This window comes from Myotis daubentonii, chromosome 15, assembly GCF_963259705.1.
Source record: "Myotis daubentonii chromosome 15, mMyoDau2.1, whole genome shotgun sequence".
Taxonomy (NCBI): domain Eukaryota; kingdom Metazoa; phylum Chordata; class Mammalia; order Chiroptera; family Vespertilionidae; genus Myotis; species Myotis daubentonii.
Window position 1 is genome coordinate 26,017,689 of NC_081854.1, and position 16,424 is coordinate 26,034,112.

General features: G+C 53.6%; 4 protein-coding genes and 1 long non-coding RNA gene across 16 annotated transcripts; 3 read left to right on the forward strand and 2 right to left on the reverse strand.

Moving 5' to 3' along the window:
* Positions 1-812: 812 nt before the first annotated feature.
* Positions 813-3,199, forward strand: HSPB6 (heat shock protein family B (small) member 6). Its single transcript, XM_059666795.1, has 3 exons — positions 813-1,125; positions 1,957-2,079; positions 2,188-3,199. The coding sequence occupies exons 1-3, from the start codon at positions 928-930 to the stop codon at positions 2,374-2,376; spliced, it is 510 nt and encodes a 169-aa protein (XP_059522778.1). The 5' UTR covers positions 813-927; the 3' UTR covers positions 2,377-3,199.
* A 55-nt stretch (positions 3,200-3,254) lies between these two features.
* Positions 3,255-8,795, reverse strand: LIN37 (lin-37 DREAM MuvB core complex component). Of its 8 annotated transcripts, none has more exons than XM_059666786.1 (10): positions 8,339-8,790; positions 6,628-6,732; positions 5,709-5,784; positions 5,482-5,532; positions 5,124-5,153; positions 4,963-5,048; positions 4,711-4,877; positions 3,619-3,701; positions 3,457-3,530; positions 3,255-3,372 (listed from the first exon to the last, which is right to left on the reverse strand). In XM_059666786.1, the coding sequence occupies exons 1-10, from the start codon at positions 8,562-8,564 to the stop codon at positions 3,323-3,325; spliced, it is 948 nt and encodes a 315-aa protein (XP_059522769.1). In that variant the 5' UTR covers positions 8,565-8,790; the 3' UTR covers positions 3,255-3,322. The 8 variants fall into 8 exon arrangements, with proteins under 8 accessions (XP_059522769.1, XP_059522765.1, XP_059522766.1 ...); XM_059666782.1 differs by having other exon boundaries at positions 3,619-3,759; positions 8,339-8,779; XM_059666783.1 differs by having other exon boundaries at positions 3,255-3,530; positions 8,339-8,794.
* Positions 8,796-9,814: 1,019 nt separating this feature from the next.
* PSENEN (presenilin enhancer, gamma-secretase subunit) lies at positions 9,815-11,174 on the reverse strand. Of its 2 annotated transcripts, XM_059666796.1 has the most exons (4): positions 11,041-11,174; positions 10,771-10,909; positions 10,280-10,384; positions 9,815-10,098 (listed from the first exon to the last, which is right to left on the reverse strand). In XM_059666796.1, exons 2-4 carry the CDS (start codon positions 10,829-10,831, stop codon positions 9,959-9,961), a joined length of 306 nt encoding a protein of 101 aa, XP_059522779.1. In that variant the 5' UTR covers positions 10,832-10,909; positions 11,041-11,174; the 3' UTR covers positions 9,815-9,958. The 2 variants fall into 2 exon arrangements, with proteins under 2 accessions (XP_059522779.1, XP_059522781.1); XM_059666798.1 differs by lacking the exon at positions 11,041-11,174 and having other exon boundaries at positions 10,771-11,034.
* A 14-nt stretch (positions 11,175-11,188) lies between these two features.
* On the forward strand, positions 11,189-12,848 carry LOC132216986 (uncharacterized). Its single transcript, XR_009448825.1, has 2 exons — positions 11,189-11,336; positions 11,510-12,848. It is a non-coding gene; the product is annotated as an uncharacterized LOC132216986 (long non-coding RNA).
* A 536-nt stretch (positions 12,849-13,384) lies between these two features.
* On the forward strand, positions 13,385-16,399 carry IGFLR1 (IGF like family receptor 1). Of its 4 annotated transcripts, none has more exons than XM_059666793.1 (5): positions 13,385-14,032; positions 14,484-14,699; positions 15,150-15,328; positions 15,749-15,896; positions 16,025-16,399. In XM_059666793.1, exons 2-5 carry the CDS (start codon positions 14,546-14,548, stop codon positions 16,348-16,350), a joined length of 807 nt encoding a protein of 268 aa, XP_059522776.1. In that variant the 5' UTR covers positions 13,385-14,032; positions 14,484-14,545; the 3' UTR covers positions 16,351-16,399. The 4 variants fall into 4 exon arrangements, with proteins under 4 accessions (XP_059522776.1, XP_059522777.1, XP_059522774.1 ...); XM_059666794.1 differs by having other exon boundaries at positions 15,150-15,322; XM_059666791.1 differs by having other exon boundaries at positions 13,387-14,032; positions 15,632-15,896.
* Positions 16,400-16,424: the final 25 nt, after the last annotated feature.

Consider the following 16,424-nt stretch of genomic DNA (forward strand, 5'->3'; position numbering starts at 1 on the left):
GTGATTGGAGAACCATAAGTGCAGCAGTGATTGGCAAGCCTATGGACCAATGGAGAGAATATAAAACTGTTCAAGGTTAGGAGGGGTTCTAAAGTACTCGCGCTTCCCCGCAGCCTGGTCTTACAACCTTCTTGCGGCGGGAATCTCGTCCAGACTATTCCAACAACCGCTTTTCCCGTTGTAGGGGCAATCAGGGAGACTGTCCCCTCTCTAACGGACATCCCTCCATCAGTCGGACCTGCAGGACCGTCCCTCCCGGTCACCTGCTTCCATCTTGCTGCAGGAGCAGCTGGTTGCGCCAAGTGCCAGGCCTGGGCTCCTGGCCAGGTGGCGGGATCAAAACAAGCTATTTCGGGCCAGGCGCGCGCCCCCCCGGGGGCCAACCTGGACTCTTGTCCACGGTCCCTGGCCGCTGCTCACCTGGCAGACCCCGCTACTCTGCATCCGAGACTGAGTCAGAGGCACAGAATTAGGCCCGGCTTGCCCGGGACTGGGCTGATGGAAATAGAGTCTGTCCTGTGTCCTTCTGACCGTTTGGCTGGTCCACCGCATTCTCTGTACCCACGACTCTGCTCATAAGACTGCCATCTGCGTCATCCCCAGAGCTGCCTGCGGGGCGGGGGTGGAGTAAAGGGACTGGGAGCTCTGCAGAGGGCTTCTCAAGCCCTGGGTCCCAAATTCCGGCAAGGCTCCGCCTCCTCAGCCTTAGTTTCCCTTCGGGGAAACTGGAGAATCTTGATACCTCTCTGGCATCCAGCAGGAGCTTAATAAATGGCCAAGTCATTGTTGGCTTTCTAAATAAGGCTCTGTTAGTGGCTGGGTCTGGCCGCAGTCCGAGTGTCCCCGGGCGGCCCGCGGAGGGCGGACACAGGGCGTCCTATAAAGCTGCGGGGCGCACCAGGGGCACCACCGCGCAGGAGGAGCAGGATGGAGATCCCGGTGCCCGTGCAGCCGTCTTGGCTGCGCCGCGCCTCCGCCCCGCTGCCCGGGCTTTCGGCGCCTGGGCGCCTCTTCGACCAGCGCTTCGGCGAGGGGCTCCTGGAGGCTGAGCTCGCTGCACTCTGCCCCACCACGCTGGCGCCCTACTACCTGCGCGCACCCAGCGTGGCGCTGCCCGCCGCCCAGGTGCCGGCCTGGGGAGGGGTTCTGGCCATCCTCGGGGGGATGAGGGAATGTCCCGTGACTTTGAGAGGGACGAAGAATCCGGCCACTCAGAGGGGTTTCCGGAGTTCCCCAAGTACGGGATTTTAGAGGCCAGATTAATGGAGGGGTCGAAGGTCCCCGTCCATCTGAGGAGAATCTCAGTTCTAAGGGGACTGATAGGGTGAGGTGGTCACTCTGAGGGGGGAATCTTGGTGACTTTGAAGGAGGCTAGTAACCCAGGGAATCTGGGGTGGGGGTGGGAGGCCGATCATTCTGAAGGGCGTAGGGGCGCCCAGTGACCCCTGCGGGGAGGGAACGTTGTGTTATTCTCGGGAAGAGCTTGTAGATGATATGAAGGGACCCTATTCCCCGGAGAGGCAGAGGGGAGGGTCTTGTGACTCGAGAGTGGGGAGGGGCTGGCCACTCTGAGAAGGGAGGAGGACTAGTAACGGCTGAGGGGCCAGGGGTCCCGTGTGGGTGTGGCAGCGAGGGCCCCAGGGACTCTGAGAGGTAAGGGCCCGCCGAGTCAGCGTCCAGGAGGACACATCGACTGTGGGGTCGCCGACGGGGGAGGAAGGGGACTCACTCTGTGAGGCCTGAGGCCTCTGACTGGCGGGGAAAGGGGCCTCTTCCCTCGGGTGAGAGGAGGATGAGACCAGTTATTCGGGATGAGGCGGCCATCCATAGCTACACGTTGGAAAGGGGACTCCCAGTTTCGGAGGCCAGAGCCAGCTGCGCTAGAACCCCGGGGGGAGAGGCCTGGCTTGGGTCCTGGGAGCCCTGCCGCGCCCGATGACAATGGGCTGTGCACAGGTGCCCGCCGACCCCGGGCATTTCTCGGTGCTGCTGGATGTGAAGCACTTCTCCCCGGAGGAAATCACTGTCAAGGTGGTTGGTGAACATGTGGAGGTGCACGCTCGCCATGAGGAGCGCCCGGTGAGCCCGCTGGTGGGGGCAGCGCCCGGTGAGCCCGCTGGTGGGCAGGCCTCGGGGAGCAGGGCAGCCATAGGGAAGGGTGGGCCTCTCAAGCCTCTCCGTTTCCAGGATGAGCACGGATACGTGGCTCGGGAGTTCCACCGCCGCTACCGTTTGCCGCCTGGTGTGGACCCTGCCGCCGTGACATCAGCGTTGTCCCCTGAGGGCGTTCTGTCCATCCAGGCCGCGCCCGTGCTGGCCCAGGCCCCACTGCCGCAACCACAGGCTGCTGCCAAGTTGGGGTCTGGGCACACCTGAAGCCTGGGGACCGCCGCAGGACACCTCTTTTAAAGCCGACCTGACTCCGCCCAGCCAGATGTACCGAGCTCGCCAAGACCACCACCCCTACACCCCATCTGGGGTCCAGCCCGGACCCTTCCAACCTGGACTCAGCCCTGATCTCTCTCACACACCCTCGTTTTCAAACCCCAACACCTTCCTAGCTTCCAGACCCTACGAGCCCATCCCCACTAACCCATTTCATGGCTTGTAAACCCACTCAAAACCTATTTCCTTCTCATTATGAAAATAATCACTCTGACGCCTGATTATGATATAGACAGCCCTGTTCCCACCATAGGCCAATTAAGCACAACCCTCCCCCCACCCCCCCACCCCCACCCCACAAAGCCCGACTCTGCAGACTTCCCACACCAGATCACCCAAGCCTGGTCTTCCCCTCATTCTAACCAGACAGCCCACCCCACCCCTCTTCTCATCTTCTGACATAAAACCTCAGCCAGCCACCTTCAGACTCTTGAATCCCTTTTCAGACCCCCGCCCTTGGAAAACCCATTCTAGACCAACCAGGACCCTCAAAATGTAGATATCCTGCTCATTTCCCCAGGCTCTGCAGAATGTCCTAACCCTCCTCCAACTTCACCAAGGACACCCCAGTCACTTTGTCTTGACCCTTAAGTCTCTAATCACAGGCAATCCACCTTCCAGACTCTACCCCTTATTCTCCAAGACCCAGCCTGCAGCCACTTTCTTAGATTTTGATTCCCCACAATTTTTCTCCCTCCCTAAATTCCCTGCTGTCCTATCCCCTCACTCCTCAATAAATGTGCTAGAGCTGTGCCATCTGCTTTATGTCTGGGCCTGGAAGGATAGGCTGGAGCAATCAGAGGCCAGTGTAAAGAGGGGAAATGTTTATTGAGGTCAGGGGAACATCACTGTCGCTCATACATCTCCCGTAGGATCTTCATGCTTTCTGAGTAACGAAGCTGGTTCCGATGAGATGCCTCCTTCCACCTACAGTGGGCGAGGGAAAGCAGAGGGAGGGCTCAGCAGTTGGGGCAGAAGCCATAGAGGAGCAAGCAGGTTGGGGATGCTTACCTCTGGCGGATGCGTTTCCAGCGCTGCATGTTGCGGTAGATGAGTGTGGAAGGTGAGGGTGAGGGCTCAGAGGGCTGTGTGGACAGAGAAGCCAGGTTCGGTGGCCATGCCCAAGCCCCACAACATATGTCCCATAGCCCCAGGCAAATTTTGCAGACCCACCTCATCCTCAGGGGTACCCTGTGTCTCAGGCTGCAGTGGGGATGGAATTCGGGATCTGCAGGCATCTCCAGGGGGCCCAGGGGCTGTGGGAGGAGGCAACTTGTACACATCACGACTCTTGCTGGTGGTGACCTCTGAACCCTGGAGACACAGGAGCCCCATAACAGATCCAAGAGTCAGAGATGAGGGCCAGGGGTACACATTTTACCCCTCCTTCCTTTTCTAGTGACAACAAACATGAAGGTCTCCTCTGGGACCTGTACTTGGGAGTCATGTCTACATTTCTATCTATGCCTGCATACCTTAGGGCAGTGGTCAGCAAACTCATTAGTCAACAGAGCCAAATATCAACAGTACTTCTTCAAAATAGACTCGCCCAGGCCGAAAACCGACTTCTGCGCATGAGCCATGAAGTTTCAATCGCACTGTACGCGCGCCCGCACATGGTATTTTGCGGAAGAGTCACACTCAAGGGGCCAAAGAGCCGCATGTGGCTCACGAGCCACAGTTTGCCGACCACGGCCCTAGGGCATCCCCATCTGCTCCTGAAGATCAGGTGGCTATACCTGTTTACACTAAGGACCCCTTTCCAGCCCCCCAGCTCTGGGGATCCCAATCTTAGAAGTCACACATATCTGCCCAGGTGAACCCTGTCCCCTCTTTCTCCCAGTACAGGTAGCCATGTGTGTCTGCTCTGGAGAGCTCCATCCATACTCCTAATATAAGGGTTCATATCTGTGTGCCTCAATGGATCCAGGAGACATTTAAGGGACACAGAAAACTGCCTGTCTATCCCAAATAGCTGGTGAGGAGGGTACCTTGGTCCTAGACCAACCAGGACCCTCAAAATGTAGATATCCTGCTCATTTCCCCAGGCTCTGCAGAATGTCCTAACCCTCCTCCAACTTCACCAAGGACACCCCAGTCACTTTGTCTTGACCCTTAAGTCTCTAATCACAGGCAATTCACCTTCCAGACTCTACCCCTTATTCTCCAAGACCCAGCCTGCAGCCACTTTCTTAGGTTTTGATTCCCCACAATTTTTCCCACTCCCTCCCTGGCTGTTGGGCAGGGGCCTACCACCCATCCTACCTCCTCATCCTCGGGCAGTGGGGGCAACGGTGAGCTGGGTGAGCGTTCGTGCTCACGCACTGTGGGGCTGTTGCGCATCCAGGCACGGCAGATTGGGTACAGCGGTGTGTTCTCACTGAACTGAGCTAAGTCCACACTCCGGTCAAACAGCTTAATCACATACGTGTCTAGGAAAGTGGGAGTGGGAGGTATGTGAACATGCTTATATAGTCCCCTATCACTGACCGCCCTCTAGGGCTACCACCTACTCACTAGATCGTTGTGGCCCTCCTTCGGCCAGCCCATCATCCATCTCCCTTCTCTTCTTCCTCCGCTGGTGGGGGAAGCGGGCAGATGGCCTGCGTGAGTTGAGAGAACATCAGGACCAGCGCTGGGGACTTCTTTTTACTTGGCTGAAACCCCCGCCACCTTACCGTTTGCCAGTGGCCACAATGGAGCAATCCCTGTGGGAAGAGACAGGGCATGAGCAGGCTCACCCTTGAACAAATGCCTGCTCAAAATCTCCCAAAAGACACCCTATGGATCCTGAGATCAAGCCTGAGATGCCCACATGTACCCCACTAACTCTGTAGGCGTTGTGTCCCACCCAAGCCCCTGGGGCTCTAGTTGCCAAGCATGACGGGACCTAAGCTTCTGCTGCCCCAGGGTCTTTGTGCACATAGAGTGGTTCAAACTGTGGTGGAGGAAGCAGGGGACAGAGTGGTCAGGGCTTGGGTGAGGGAAGTAATTCACCACAAACTCTCAGATACAGATCCCACCAGTAAAACTTACTTGCTGTGGGTGTCTGAGGGGGTCTTCCTGGCTTCCTCATCCAGACGCTCCCTGGTAGCAGAAGATAACTGTGGACTCAGGGTTCCAAGGGCCCAGAGTGGTAAGGCAATGAGTGGCCTCTCCATTGGGCCCCTTCCTCCCTAAGCCAGGTTCTGGGGTCCCACCTAGACCCACCCAGGACTAGAGGGCCCAACCCCCTCTGACCTCAGGCTGGCCCAAGTCCCAACCTGTCCATGTGACTCTTCTCCAGCAGACACTGTAGAACGGCATCCAGTTGGTTCCGGGCCTTGGCCATCTCCAACTCTGGGGAAGAGGGTACCAAGCAAGAGTCAGTTCCCAGGCCCAAGGCAGGTGGGAAGCCAACTGGGCTGGGGAAGGGCACGCACAGTCAAACCTATGGCAAGGCTCAGGTGTGCTGAGAGGGTGTGAGGGCAGACTACTGAAATGATGAGTAAGAGCTCTGGGTTCCTGGGCTGTCCCACCTAAGACAAGTCATCTTACCTCACTGAGCCTGTTTCCTCTTGAAAATAGGTCTCCAAATGATACCTATTTGTTAGGACTGTTCTGAGACTTAAATTGACCTATGTTGTATATGAATCTCTTAGCAGAATGCAATAATAAGTAATATGTACAGAGTACTTATTATGTGTCAAGCATTGTTTCAAGCATATCACACATATTAACCCACTGAATTCTCACAATAACCCTGGTAGGTACATATGATTTTTACCCATTTTACAGATCATGAAACTGAGGCACATAGATGTTAGGTAGTTGCCCAAAGTCACATAGCTAGGGAATAAGGATTTGCATGCAGGCCATCTGGCTCCACAGCTGAAATTATATGGCAGGGACTCATACGGGGTGCGGTATCTAGTGCCCAGATAAGCTTTGTTTGGATAAGGCAGTGGAGTTATATTAAATCTGAATTAAATCTGAATGAACTCACATTGAATTGGGAGATTTCACCCAAGAGACCCATTTTTGCACCCCCCCCCCCTCCAACACACACACACACACAGGAAATGAGATCTGGGCCCACTTCCTGCATATCACAGGCCCTGCCTGGCCCTGCAGCCTGTGTCTTTGCCTCTGTTCATCATAGAACTTAAGGAGGTAATGATATTATAAATATTCTCTTCTCACCCTGTGAGGTGTTTGCTCTCCTCTTCCAGCTAGTAGGTGCTTTGGCACAGTGCTCAGAGCCTGGAAGGACACTTGGGGATATGCTTTGGCCAGCCCTGGGACTTCCTGAGGAGACCAGAAGACGCACGGATTCCTGACATCACTCAGAGACAGGGTAGGGGTGTGGATTGGGGCAGCTGAGATTCTAGCAAAAAGCCTTGTTCAGGAGACAAGGTATGGATCATGCCCACATCTCTTTCCCTAGCCCCCACTTCTCTCCTGAACCTCAGATCTTGGGATCCCATGGACTCCTGGACACCTCCCCCTGGTTCTTCTACCTATTGGCTCCCACATTATCACTGGCCTCAGTGTTTCTCTAAACTTACCCTCTTTCCTGGACCCCCATCTCAAGAGTAGCTCTGCTGTCCCCCAATCCCTCCCTGGGCCTCAACATGGACACCTCTCTCTCTCCTCCATCCCAAACCACCGACTCTTGTCCACTTGGCCTCCTTTTCTACCCCCTGTCCCAACCCTACCCTGCCCACCCTGGTCCTTTTCGTTCCTTCCCTTGGGTTCCCAACCTCAGTCTCCCCTTCTGATCCACCCTCCACAAGGTGGCCAGGGAGATCTTCCTAAAATCAATCCTGACCCCGATACTCCCCCTTAGAACCCTGCACAACTCTGTAGTGCCCACATCATCATTGCGGTCAGGCCCCCTACACTTTTCCATCCACAATTTTTTTGGCATTTGAAAGGCATCTTTATTAACTCACTCCTCAATTCAAAACCCTCCCTTGGTTCCCCATTTCCCTCACAGCAAAACCTAAGTCCTAACCTGGGTCCACAGATTGGTTCCTCTCTCCTCCCCGCTTTGCCTCCATCTCCTCACACTCTCTACCTCAGTCTGTTCCAACCACACTGGCCTCCCGGCTGATCCTCGAACAGGCCAGACAAGGCTTTCTCAAAGCTATTTCCTTCGTCTTATTCGCTGTTGGCTCACATATCCTCATGGCTCTCTCCCTCACCTTACCTCACTCCTGATCTCACGTTTGCTCTCCTGTTTCATTTTATTCCACGTATGCCATCTAACATCGTACATCATTTTACTAGTATACTTTGTCTGGATTCTGTGCCTCTCCCACCGCCCTTAACCTACCAGTCCTGGGTTCCCATAAACTCGGTCCCAACCCAAAATGAATTCTTCTCTCTCAGCTTGTTTTCCCATCTACCACATTTCTGACTTCTAGGATTATTGGGATACAGTGACTTCAAAGATTAAAAACCTCCTTGTACTTCAGGCACTCAGTACAATGCTTGATTCATAACTATTGCTGGAAATGGAAAAACTGAGACACAGCCAAGTAGTCTTTCTCGGGGTCACGGGGCTGGGAATCCCCATGCCTTGCGGCACCACACTGCCTGAGCCACCACCACTCAATCTCAAAGCAATCTCGAGCAGACTGGTAAGGTATGCAGCGGCAGGAATCGCTCAATGCCTGACGTAGCGATAGGCAGAAGGGCTGCAGGGAGAAGTCTCAGTCTACCTTATCGCGATAACCCTGACTATCTCAGGGCCTGGGACCTCGCCTCGGGCTCTCTGAGTCCCCCCGCCCCCCCCCCCCGCCCCCCCAGGCCCGCAGCTCACCAACTTCAGGGAGGGAAGGAGGCTGGGGACTCGCATACCCAGATCAGTCCCGTGCTCCTCTACAGGCCCCCGACCTAGAAACCTCACCTGATTTCTCCACTTTCACCTTCACTGGGAACATGGTTTGGGTCTGGAGTCTGGCTAGTTGGGTCAGAGGAGCCCAAAAGGGCCTAGCGTCACAAGTCAAGGGCAGAGGCAGACGGAGACCGTCAAAGATAAGCTTCGTACGCGGGAGGTCTTCTGCCCCGAGCAGCGTCGGTCTACGACAGCCGCCGCCGCCAGCACCTCTTGCTCCCCTTTGGTGGGGCCCCATCGGCAGTCGCTTGTTCCCATTAGTCAGTATAACCGTCGATCTCGTACCTTGACCAATTGACAGCTCTCAGCTCTAAGTCCCACCTTGCTAGGGACCCATTTCCGGAAACAAACCAACGACATCCCGGCACGCTTTCTGGGAGGTGTAGTTCTGGCTCCCGAGACTCAGCCGTAGTAACAGCGCCTGCGCCGCGCGAGGCACGGTGGGAGATAAAGGACCAGGGCATCGCGAGGTTTTTTGGAATGAGGTTTTTTGGAACTTATAGTGTTAGTAGCTTTTATTTATTTTATTTTTTATATATTTTATTGATTTTTTTACAGAGAGGAAGGGAGAGAGATAGAGAGTTAGAAACATCGATGAGAGAGAAACATCGATCAGCTGCCTCCTGCACATCTCCCACCGGGGATGTGCCCGCAACCCAGGTACATGCCCTTGACCGGAGTCGAACCTGGGACCTTTCAGTCCGCAGGCCGACGCTCTATCCACTGAGCCAAACCGGTTTCGGCTAGTATTAGTAGCTTTTAATAAAAGCCATTTAGGTATTAACAGTAACTATTTAACCATGTGCTTCTTGCCCCTAATTGGAAGACAGTCTGGAGTTAGGCTTTTTCCCTCTAACTGAGTACTCACTAGTGCCAGCTACCTATTAATCTCTTTTCAGGCACAACTTTATTCACTTAGCATTCACTTTATTCAAATATTATTACTGTGTGAGTCACTCTTCTAGGCACTGGGGACAAGCAGAGTACAAAACAAACAAAAATATCTGTCCTAATAGAGTTTATATTTTGAGGATGGGGGCACACAATAAACAAGTAAAACACTGAAATTTTAAATAGGTTGGTTAAGCAAGCTTTCTCTGATAAGCCAGACATCTCCTTCAGAAAATGGAGAACTTCATTTTACTACATATGCCTTGACCCAGATTAATTCCAAGAGGTAGCATTGTGGTCCAAACTTTAGATGAGAATACTAAGGCCAAAAGGAAAAGTAATGTTTTCAAACTCACATAATACCAGTACAGGATAGCAGCTACTAGTAATAGAATATTCCCTTCCTGGTTCTGCATCTGTAAAATAGGTTTCTGGAGCAGGATAGTTCCTATTTCAGAGGGTTATGAGTAGTATTCAGTGAAAAGATGCACATAATGTGTGAAGCACTAACCCTGGAACAAAGTAAGCATTTAATGAACGTTTCTGAATAATAATCATTTTCTGTTTCAATGTTCAAAAGATCCCAGGAAGTCAACATAGAGAATCAGGGACATTTATTGGAGTATGTCAACAGAGAACACAGGAGATAGGAATAAGTATTAGGGGCTTGAAAGTGGGCTGGGAGTACAGAAGCCCATCCTGGGAGAATGATCAGGTCCCAGGCCTGTGCTGAAGAATTTGTCAGGGAGTACCCAGAGGTATGGTGAAGGAGAGGTAGTCCCCAAGGGCGCCCCAACGGGGCCGGTAGATCTGGAAGATGGTGATCCAGGTGGTGAGTATAATCACCCAAAAAAGGAAGCCCACAGCAGAGCGCCAGACATCTGTAAAAGGCAACAGGAGTGGGTAAGGTTGGCTTCCACCTGCTCTCTGGTCACCTCCAGACAAGTTCTCTCTTTTCTTCCACGGAGCCCTAGAAATCTGGAACTTCTTTCATCCCATCCCACCAGAGCTCCACTTCCCCACCTCCCCAGTGGCCTTCTTTCAACTGTACCCTGGACTCACAGCCTTTGATTTGGCTCTGCTCTGTGTATGCCGGGACGAGGAAGGCCTCTCGGAAGAACCAGAAGATGTTGACCAACCAGAGAAAAGGCAGGAAAGCAAACCCACCTAAAGAGAAAAAAGCCAAACTAGGACATAAGACAATGAGTATCCTCCCCAACGCCCACTTAGATGACTTATTTGGAAAGCCCTTCTCCCACACCCAAGTTCAATTGAGATCTCTGCTATTAAGGACTCTGATATCAAGGCTCCTCCCTGGGATCCAGGAATTTGATTCCTCAGCCATCTCTTTGTCAGGATCCAGCAGTCCAGCCCCCAACTCCCCTCTTGGGACCAATAAGCTCTTGAGGCCCAGCCTCTCCCTCCTCAGGACCCAGTTCCTTCCCTCAGAGCTCGCGCTCCCAGCCGCTTCATCCCTTAGACCCAAGCATCCGGCCCTACAGACTTTATTCCGTCCCCTCTCTTCTCCTGGACCCTAGGAGACTGGCCCTTACCCAGGTAGTACTTGCGGCACAGGTTCAACTTCTCTTCGTTGGACACCCGCTCCAAGTTCATAGTGGCGCTAGGGCTAGGTCGTTCCGTGGGTCTGAGGGGCAAGACACTGAGATGCAAGGATCGCGAAAGTCCACGCCCCTTTTACGACAAAACAAAGATAAATTCAAGGTTGGGTTTGCTGAAAGTAGGGCGCCCCCGCCCCCACCAGCAAGTTGATTGGGTTGAGACGCTCTTGTTTACTGGGGTGCGTGAAACGACCCCCATCTCACCAGTGGAGTTTACTTCCTCCGGATAGATGCCTTTGCCACTTTCAACTTACGGACGTGTGCGTGTGATGCCGCAAGGATCTCTGGCGTTTGTAGTCTTTTTTATAGGCAGCGCTGCACGCATGCGCTCTCAGGGAATTTCTGTCGGTGATTCTGTGGAGAGGGGGCAGGCTTCCAACACGCAAGCGCATTAGGGAGTTTCTGAGCGTGCTAAGCAAGACGAAGCAGCGAAGAACTACACTTCCCAATGTTCTGAAGCAACGGACGTGACTTCGAGCCAATCGAGTTGGAGAGTTCGGGTAAAAATGGCCGAATTCTTCAATATTCCGGACTGAGGACAAGCGGAAACGGGCGCAGGCACTATCCTATCGGGGTTGCTGGGCGACGTGGGACAGTATTTCTGGGGTATCCAGCCCTCAGCTCACCTCTGTCTTTGCACCCCTTCCAGGGTTAACTGCTCCTTTTACTTTAGGATCGGGGCCTTCCGGCATGGGGACCAATGCTCCCGGCTTCCCGAAACAAACTTTCAGGCTGGTGAGACTTGGCACGGAGCCTGGAGGGTTAAAGCCTCCCGGCTGTTCCCCTTCCGTTGTCCATCATCCCGAGGTCCCGCCTTTTCCGGATATCTTAGGCCCACCCCACTGCCCGGCTTTTTTCTTGTCGGACCTCTGCTATTCCTCCCTCAACCTACACCCCTCGGTTGTCTCTCACTTCTAGGTCCTCCCTCTGCTGGTTTCCTTAGGGACATGCATCGCTGATGCATTCAAGATGCTTAGGCTTCTTCCCAGCATCTTTGCACATAGCCCTGCTCTTTCTGCTCAGGACCCTGCTCCTCTTAATTCTATTCAGACAATAGTGCTGCTCAACCTGTACCGGAATCCACAGAACACCGCCCAAACCGCAGACGGATCGCACTGGAGGGACCATTTCTTGGGGGCAGGACGGACTGCCCTCTGCAGGCCACTTCCTGATTCCACTCTACCTACCCCCTCCAGGTCACGTGCGTGAGGTAGAGGTACAAGAACACTATGATAGCGTATTTGAGGTGAGGATTGGCAGAGATGGGTTGAGTTGTGGGCCAGGAGTTCAGCTGAACACCTCCTGGTCTCCACAGGAGGTGATCATGGAACTGCAGGAGAAGTACGGGGAGATTGAAGAGATGAATGTGTGTAACAACTTGGGGGACCACCTCGTGGGCAATGTCTATGTCAATGTGCCTGCTTTCCTCCCATTAGAGACCAGAGGTGGAGGCATTTCAGTGCCTAAAGATCACCACTTAAGCCTCATAGTTTGAGGTCCATCACTAAATCCAGTCCAGCCCCAGAGCTGCTTACAAATCCCCTGAAGGTTTCTGAGTTTGACTACCAAACTTGACCTACTTCCGGCATGAAGAGGATGCTGAGTGGGCAGTAGCTGAACTCAGTAACCGCTGGTTCAGTGGGCAGGCTCTGCATGCTGATCTGTCCCCTGTCACCGACTTCCGGAAGTCATGCTGTCGGCAGTATGAGATGGGGTATGGCAGTAAGGGGGTGGGATGGGCACCTGGAGTTCCAGACCCCTGTGTGTGTATTGGTGGGGCTGTCAATGACAATGTCCTCTTCCACCCATCCATCCTCAACCCAGAGAATGTATTCGTGGTAGCTTTTGCAACTTCATGCACCTGTGACCCACCTCCCGGAACTTCTGGCAGCAGTTCTATTGGTTGGAACCCAGGCTCAGGTATCTCAGGACCAGCCTGCCAAGAGTTCTCAAACTCTAGAGCTCCTATAACCTGAGATGAACCTGATTCTATGTCTCAATAACAATATCTCAAGCCTTTGGTATCCTAGGACTAGTACTGAGCCCATTCCAAGACCAGCACCTAAGTCCCAACCCCCAAACCATTCTGAATCCCAAACTGAAGACCAGCTTGGATCTCTAATCCTGAGATCAGCTCCTGAGCACCTGTCCTAGACCACCCCCAGGAACTCTAGTTACTTCATCACCTGCTCTGCCCCATGCCTCTAACCCAGCCGTGGGCAAACTACTGCCCGCGGGCGGATCCGGCCCGTTTGAAATGAATAAAACTAAAAAAAAAAAAAAAAAAGACCGGCCAAAACCGGTTTGGCTCAGTGGATAGAGCGTCGGCCTGCGGACTGAAGGGTCCCAGGTTCGATTCCGGTCAAGGGCATATACCTTGGTTGCGGGCACATCCCCAGTGGGGAGTGTGCAGGAGGCAGCTGATCGATGTTTCTCTCTCATCGATGTTTCTAACTCTCTATCTCTCTCCTTTCCTCTCTGTAAAAACTCAATAAAATATATTAAAAAAAAAAAAAGACCGTACCCTTTTATGTAATGATGTTTACTATGAATTTATATTAGTTCACACAAACACTCCATCCATGCTTTTGTACCGGCCCTCTGGTCCAGTTTAAGAACCCATTGTGGCCCTCCAGTCAAAAAGTTTGCCCACCCCTGCTCTAACCCTTCTCCCCACTGCTGTCCCCAGGTCACTCCCAAGGTCCCATACCTGCTACTGTCCCAAAGAAAGAAACTGATGACATTCCCCAGGCCACCAGCAGGGTCACTTCTAAGATCTTGACCCTCTTGCCCTCCACCCCTAACAGGTAGATAGGTTCCTGGCCAGGACCCCTCCTCAAAGCTCCCTTAACTCCCCAGGGCCATCTTCCCCAGCCCCTAGTCTGCCACCCCTCCCGAATAAAGTTCTGTATTTTGAGTTTGAGTCTAGCTGCGGGCTGGAGTTTCCTTCCACCCCCACATCCGACGAAAAGGGGAAGTAGGTTGGGCTCTAGCCACAACTGCAGTTGAAGAACTTCAAACAGGTGGAAAATTATTGGACTCAGGGCTCAACGCCCTAGAAACCCTCAAGTGGGACTGGTGGAGCGCCTTCGTGCTGGAAACTTCATATCCATCTGAGGCTTTTCAAAGGGAAGACGCCTAGTTGTGGCAGATTGGAGGATTCCCAACCCAGAGGAGTTTGGGGTTAGGATCTAAGGTAAGGCCACTTGGAGTTGAGTTGGAGTCTTCAGTAAATGAGGGCTGGGTCCTCCATCCCTGAGTCCCTGAAATGGGAGTCAGTAATACCTAATACTTAAGCTTGCCATATACCAGGTGCTGCCCTAAGAGCTTTACTTATAATAAGGGTTTTTTTAAAAATCACTTTTTATTTTTCAATTATAGTTGACTCTAGTAAGTTTTAGTTCTCCACAATACCCCTATGAGACAGGTGGTATTAGCCTACTATACAGATGGAACATGGCAGATATGGGATATGAATCCACAGACTGGCTTCAGAGCCCTTGCTCTAGCAATCTTGAGGCCTTGTGGTTTCTGATAATGGGTCAGGAGCTGGACTGAGGACTGGGAGCTGGGTGTAGGTAGGTTCCCGTCCTATATCCCCACATTCACTGTTTCCTTCTCCCTGATTTCCTGGGAAAATGGCAAAGGCGCTGTGGCCGGAAGTCCTACAGTCTCGGGCCCCCAGGCTGCACGCACTCGCACCGCTGGGATGAGGCCCCAGCACCTCTTGTCTGCTGCGCTGTTCCTGGCCCAAGCGGTGCCACATGAAGCCTCACAACACTGCAACCGCCTTGAGTACTGGAACCCTGACAACCTGTGCTGTGGCAGCTGCCTACAGCGCTTTGGGCCTCCCCCGTGCCCTGGTGAGGAGCTGAGACTGGGCGTATCCCTTTATCTACCTATGCATATGTTCGGGCTGATTGAGGGGGTGATAGAGATCCTGTGAAGGAACAAGGTTTGGGGGCTTGCTTCTAGGTAGGGGCAGTGGGCTTTAATCAGTAAGGCAGGTATGGGGGCTAAGCCTGTGAGAAAGGTTGGAAGCAGGATCCAGGCAGAAAGGGGTGAGCTATACAGATCAATCCCAGCATGGGCAGAGCTTGGTGTGGAAGCAGGAGGGGCATGAAGGGTAAGGAGCCTGTGGAGCCTTTTGAGACTAGCAGGGCTAGTGTGGGGAAGGGAGAATGGAGGGGTGAGCATGTCTGCTGATGGGTGGATAAAGTCCAAGGGGTGAGGCCCGCTAGGATAGGACAAAAGGGAAAGGACCTTTTAGAGGTGGGGCTTAGAAGCCACTTACAAGCCTTGTCTCCCACTAGACTATGAGTTTTCAGAAAACTGCGGGCTCAATGACTTTGGTGATCACATAATGCACCCCTTCCAAGAGTGTCCTCGTGGGCAGTGCAATCCGGACCTCGCAGAACTATGTAGCTTCTGTGGCAGCGGAACCAGGGCCCCTACTCCCGAGGGAAGCCGGCAGCGCTGTGGAGAGGTGCTTGTCTGGCTCAGACTGCATGGGCAAAGGTGTAGCCTGCCAGAAGTGGGGTGGGGTGTAGAGGGCATGGTTTGGGATTGGGATTGGGTGGGCAGGGTCTGGATCAGAAGTGGTGGTGTGGCTAGCCCCACTGAAGAGGATAGGGGTGGGGACATTTGTATCTGGGGGTGACCAGCTAGGGTTAAAGTAGTACGGGGGGGGGGGGGGGCGTGTCTGGATCAGGCGAGGACGTGGCTTATAAGGATGAAAAATTTGGGCTGAGGGGGCAGGAGTGGGGTTTGCCTCCAGCTCTACTCCTATTCTCAGAAGCCTGCCCCTACCAAGGAGCCCTGTCCCCTGAAGCCTGAAACACCCAGCGTCCTAAGCTCACAGGAGACCAGCTCACCAGCCTCTCGAACATCTGAACACACCATCCCTTGGCAGGCCTTGCTGACTTTTGCCCTGCCCCTGGTGCTGGTTCTGCTCGTGACCTCAGCAGCCATCCTCCTGTTTGCCCGGAAAAGGCACAGTCCCTACCTCCCCTATCCTGGCTCCAACACCTCTGGAGGCTCTCTGATGACATCGGAAGCAGGTGACTCATGGGTTTCTCTGCTCCCACTCCTGGCGGAGGGGGGGGTGGGATTAGTCCCAGACATGCTGAGGGGAATATGGACTGGAAGCCCAACCTTCCTCCCCCTCATCCCTCCCTCTGTTTCCCAGAGCTGCCAAATCTGGCATCACAGCCCCTGTCTCGCCTTCTGGATGAGTTGGAGGTGCTGGAGGAGCTGATTGTGCTGCTGGACCCTGAGCCTGGGCCAGGTGGGGCTTTGGCCTGTGGTACTACTCGACACCTGGCTGCAAAATATGGACTGCCTGCTTCCTGGTCCACCTTTGCCTACTCACTGCGACCCAGTCACTCGCCTCTGCGTGCCCTCATTGAGATGGTGGTGGCAAGGGAGCCCTCTGCTTCTCTGGGCCAGCTTGGCACACACCTGGCCCAGCTAGGGCGGGCAGATGCCCTGCAGGTGCTGTCTAAACTTGCCTGATCTGGAGCTCGCCTGGCCTAGTACTCAATAAAGTTTCCCTTGAAATTAAGTGTCTGCTGTGACCTGGACACATT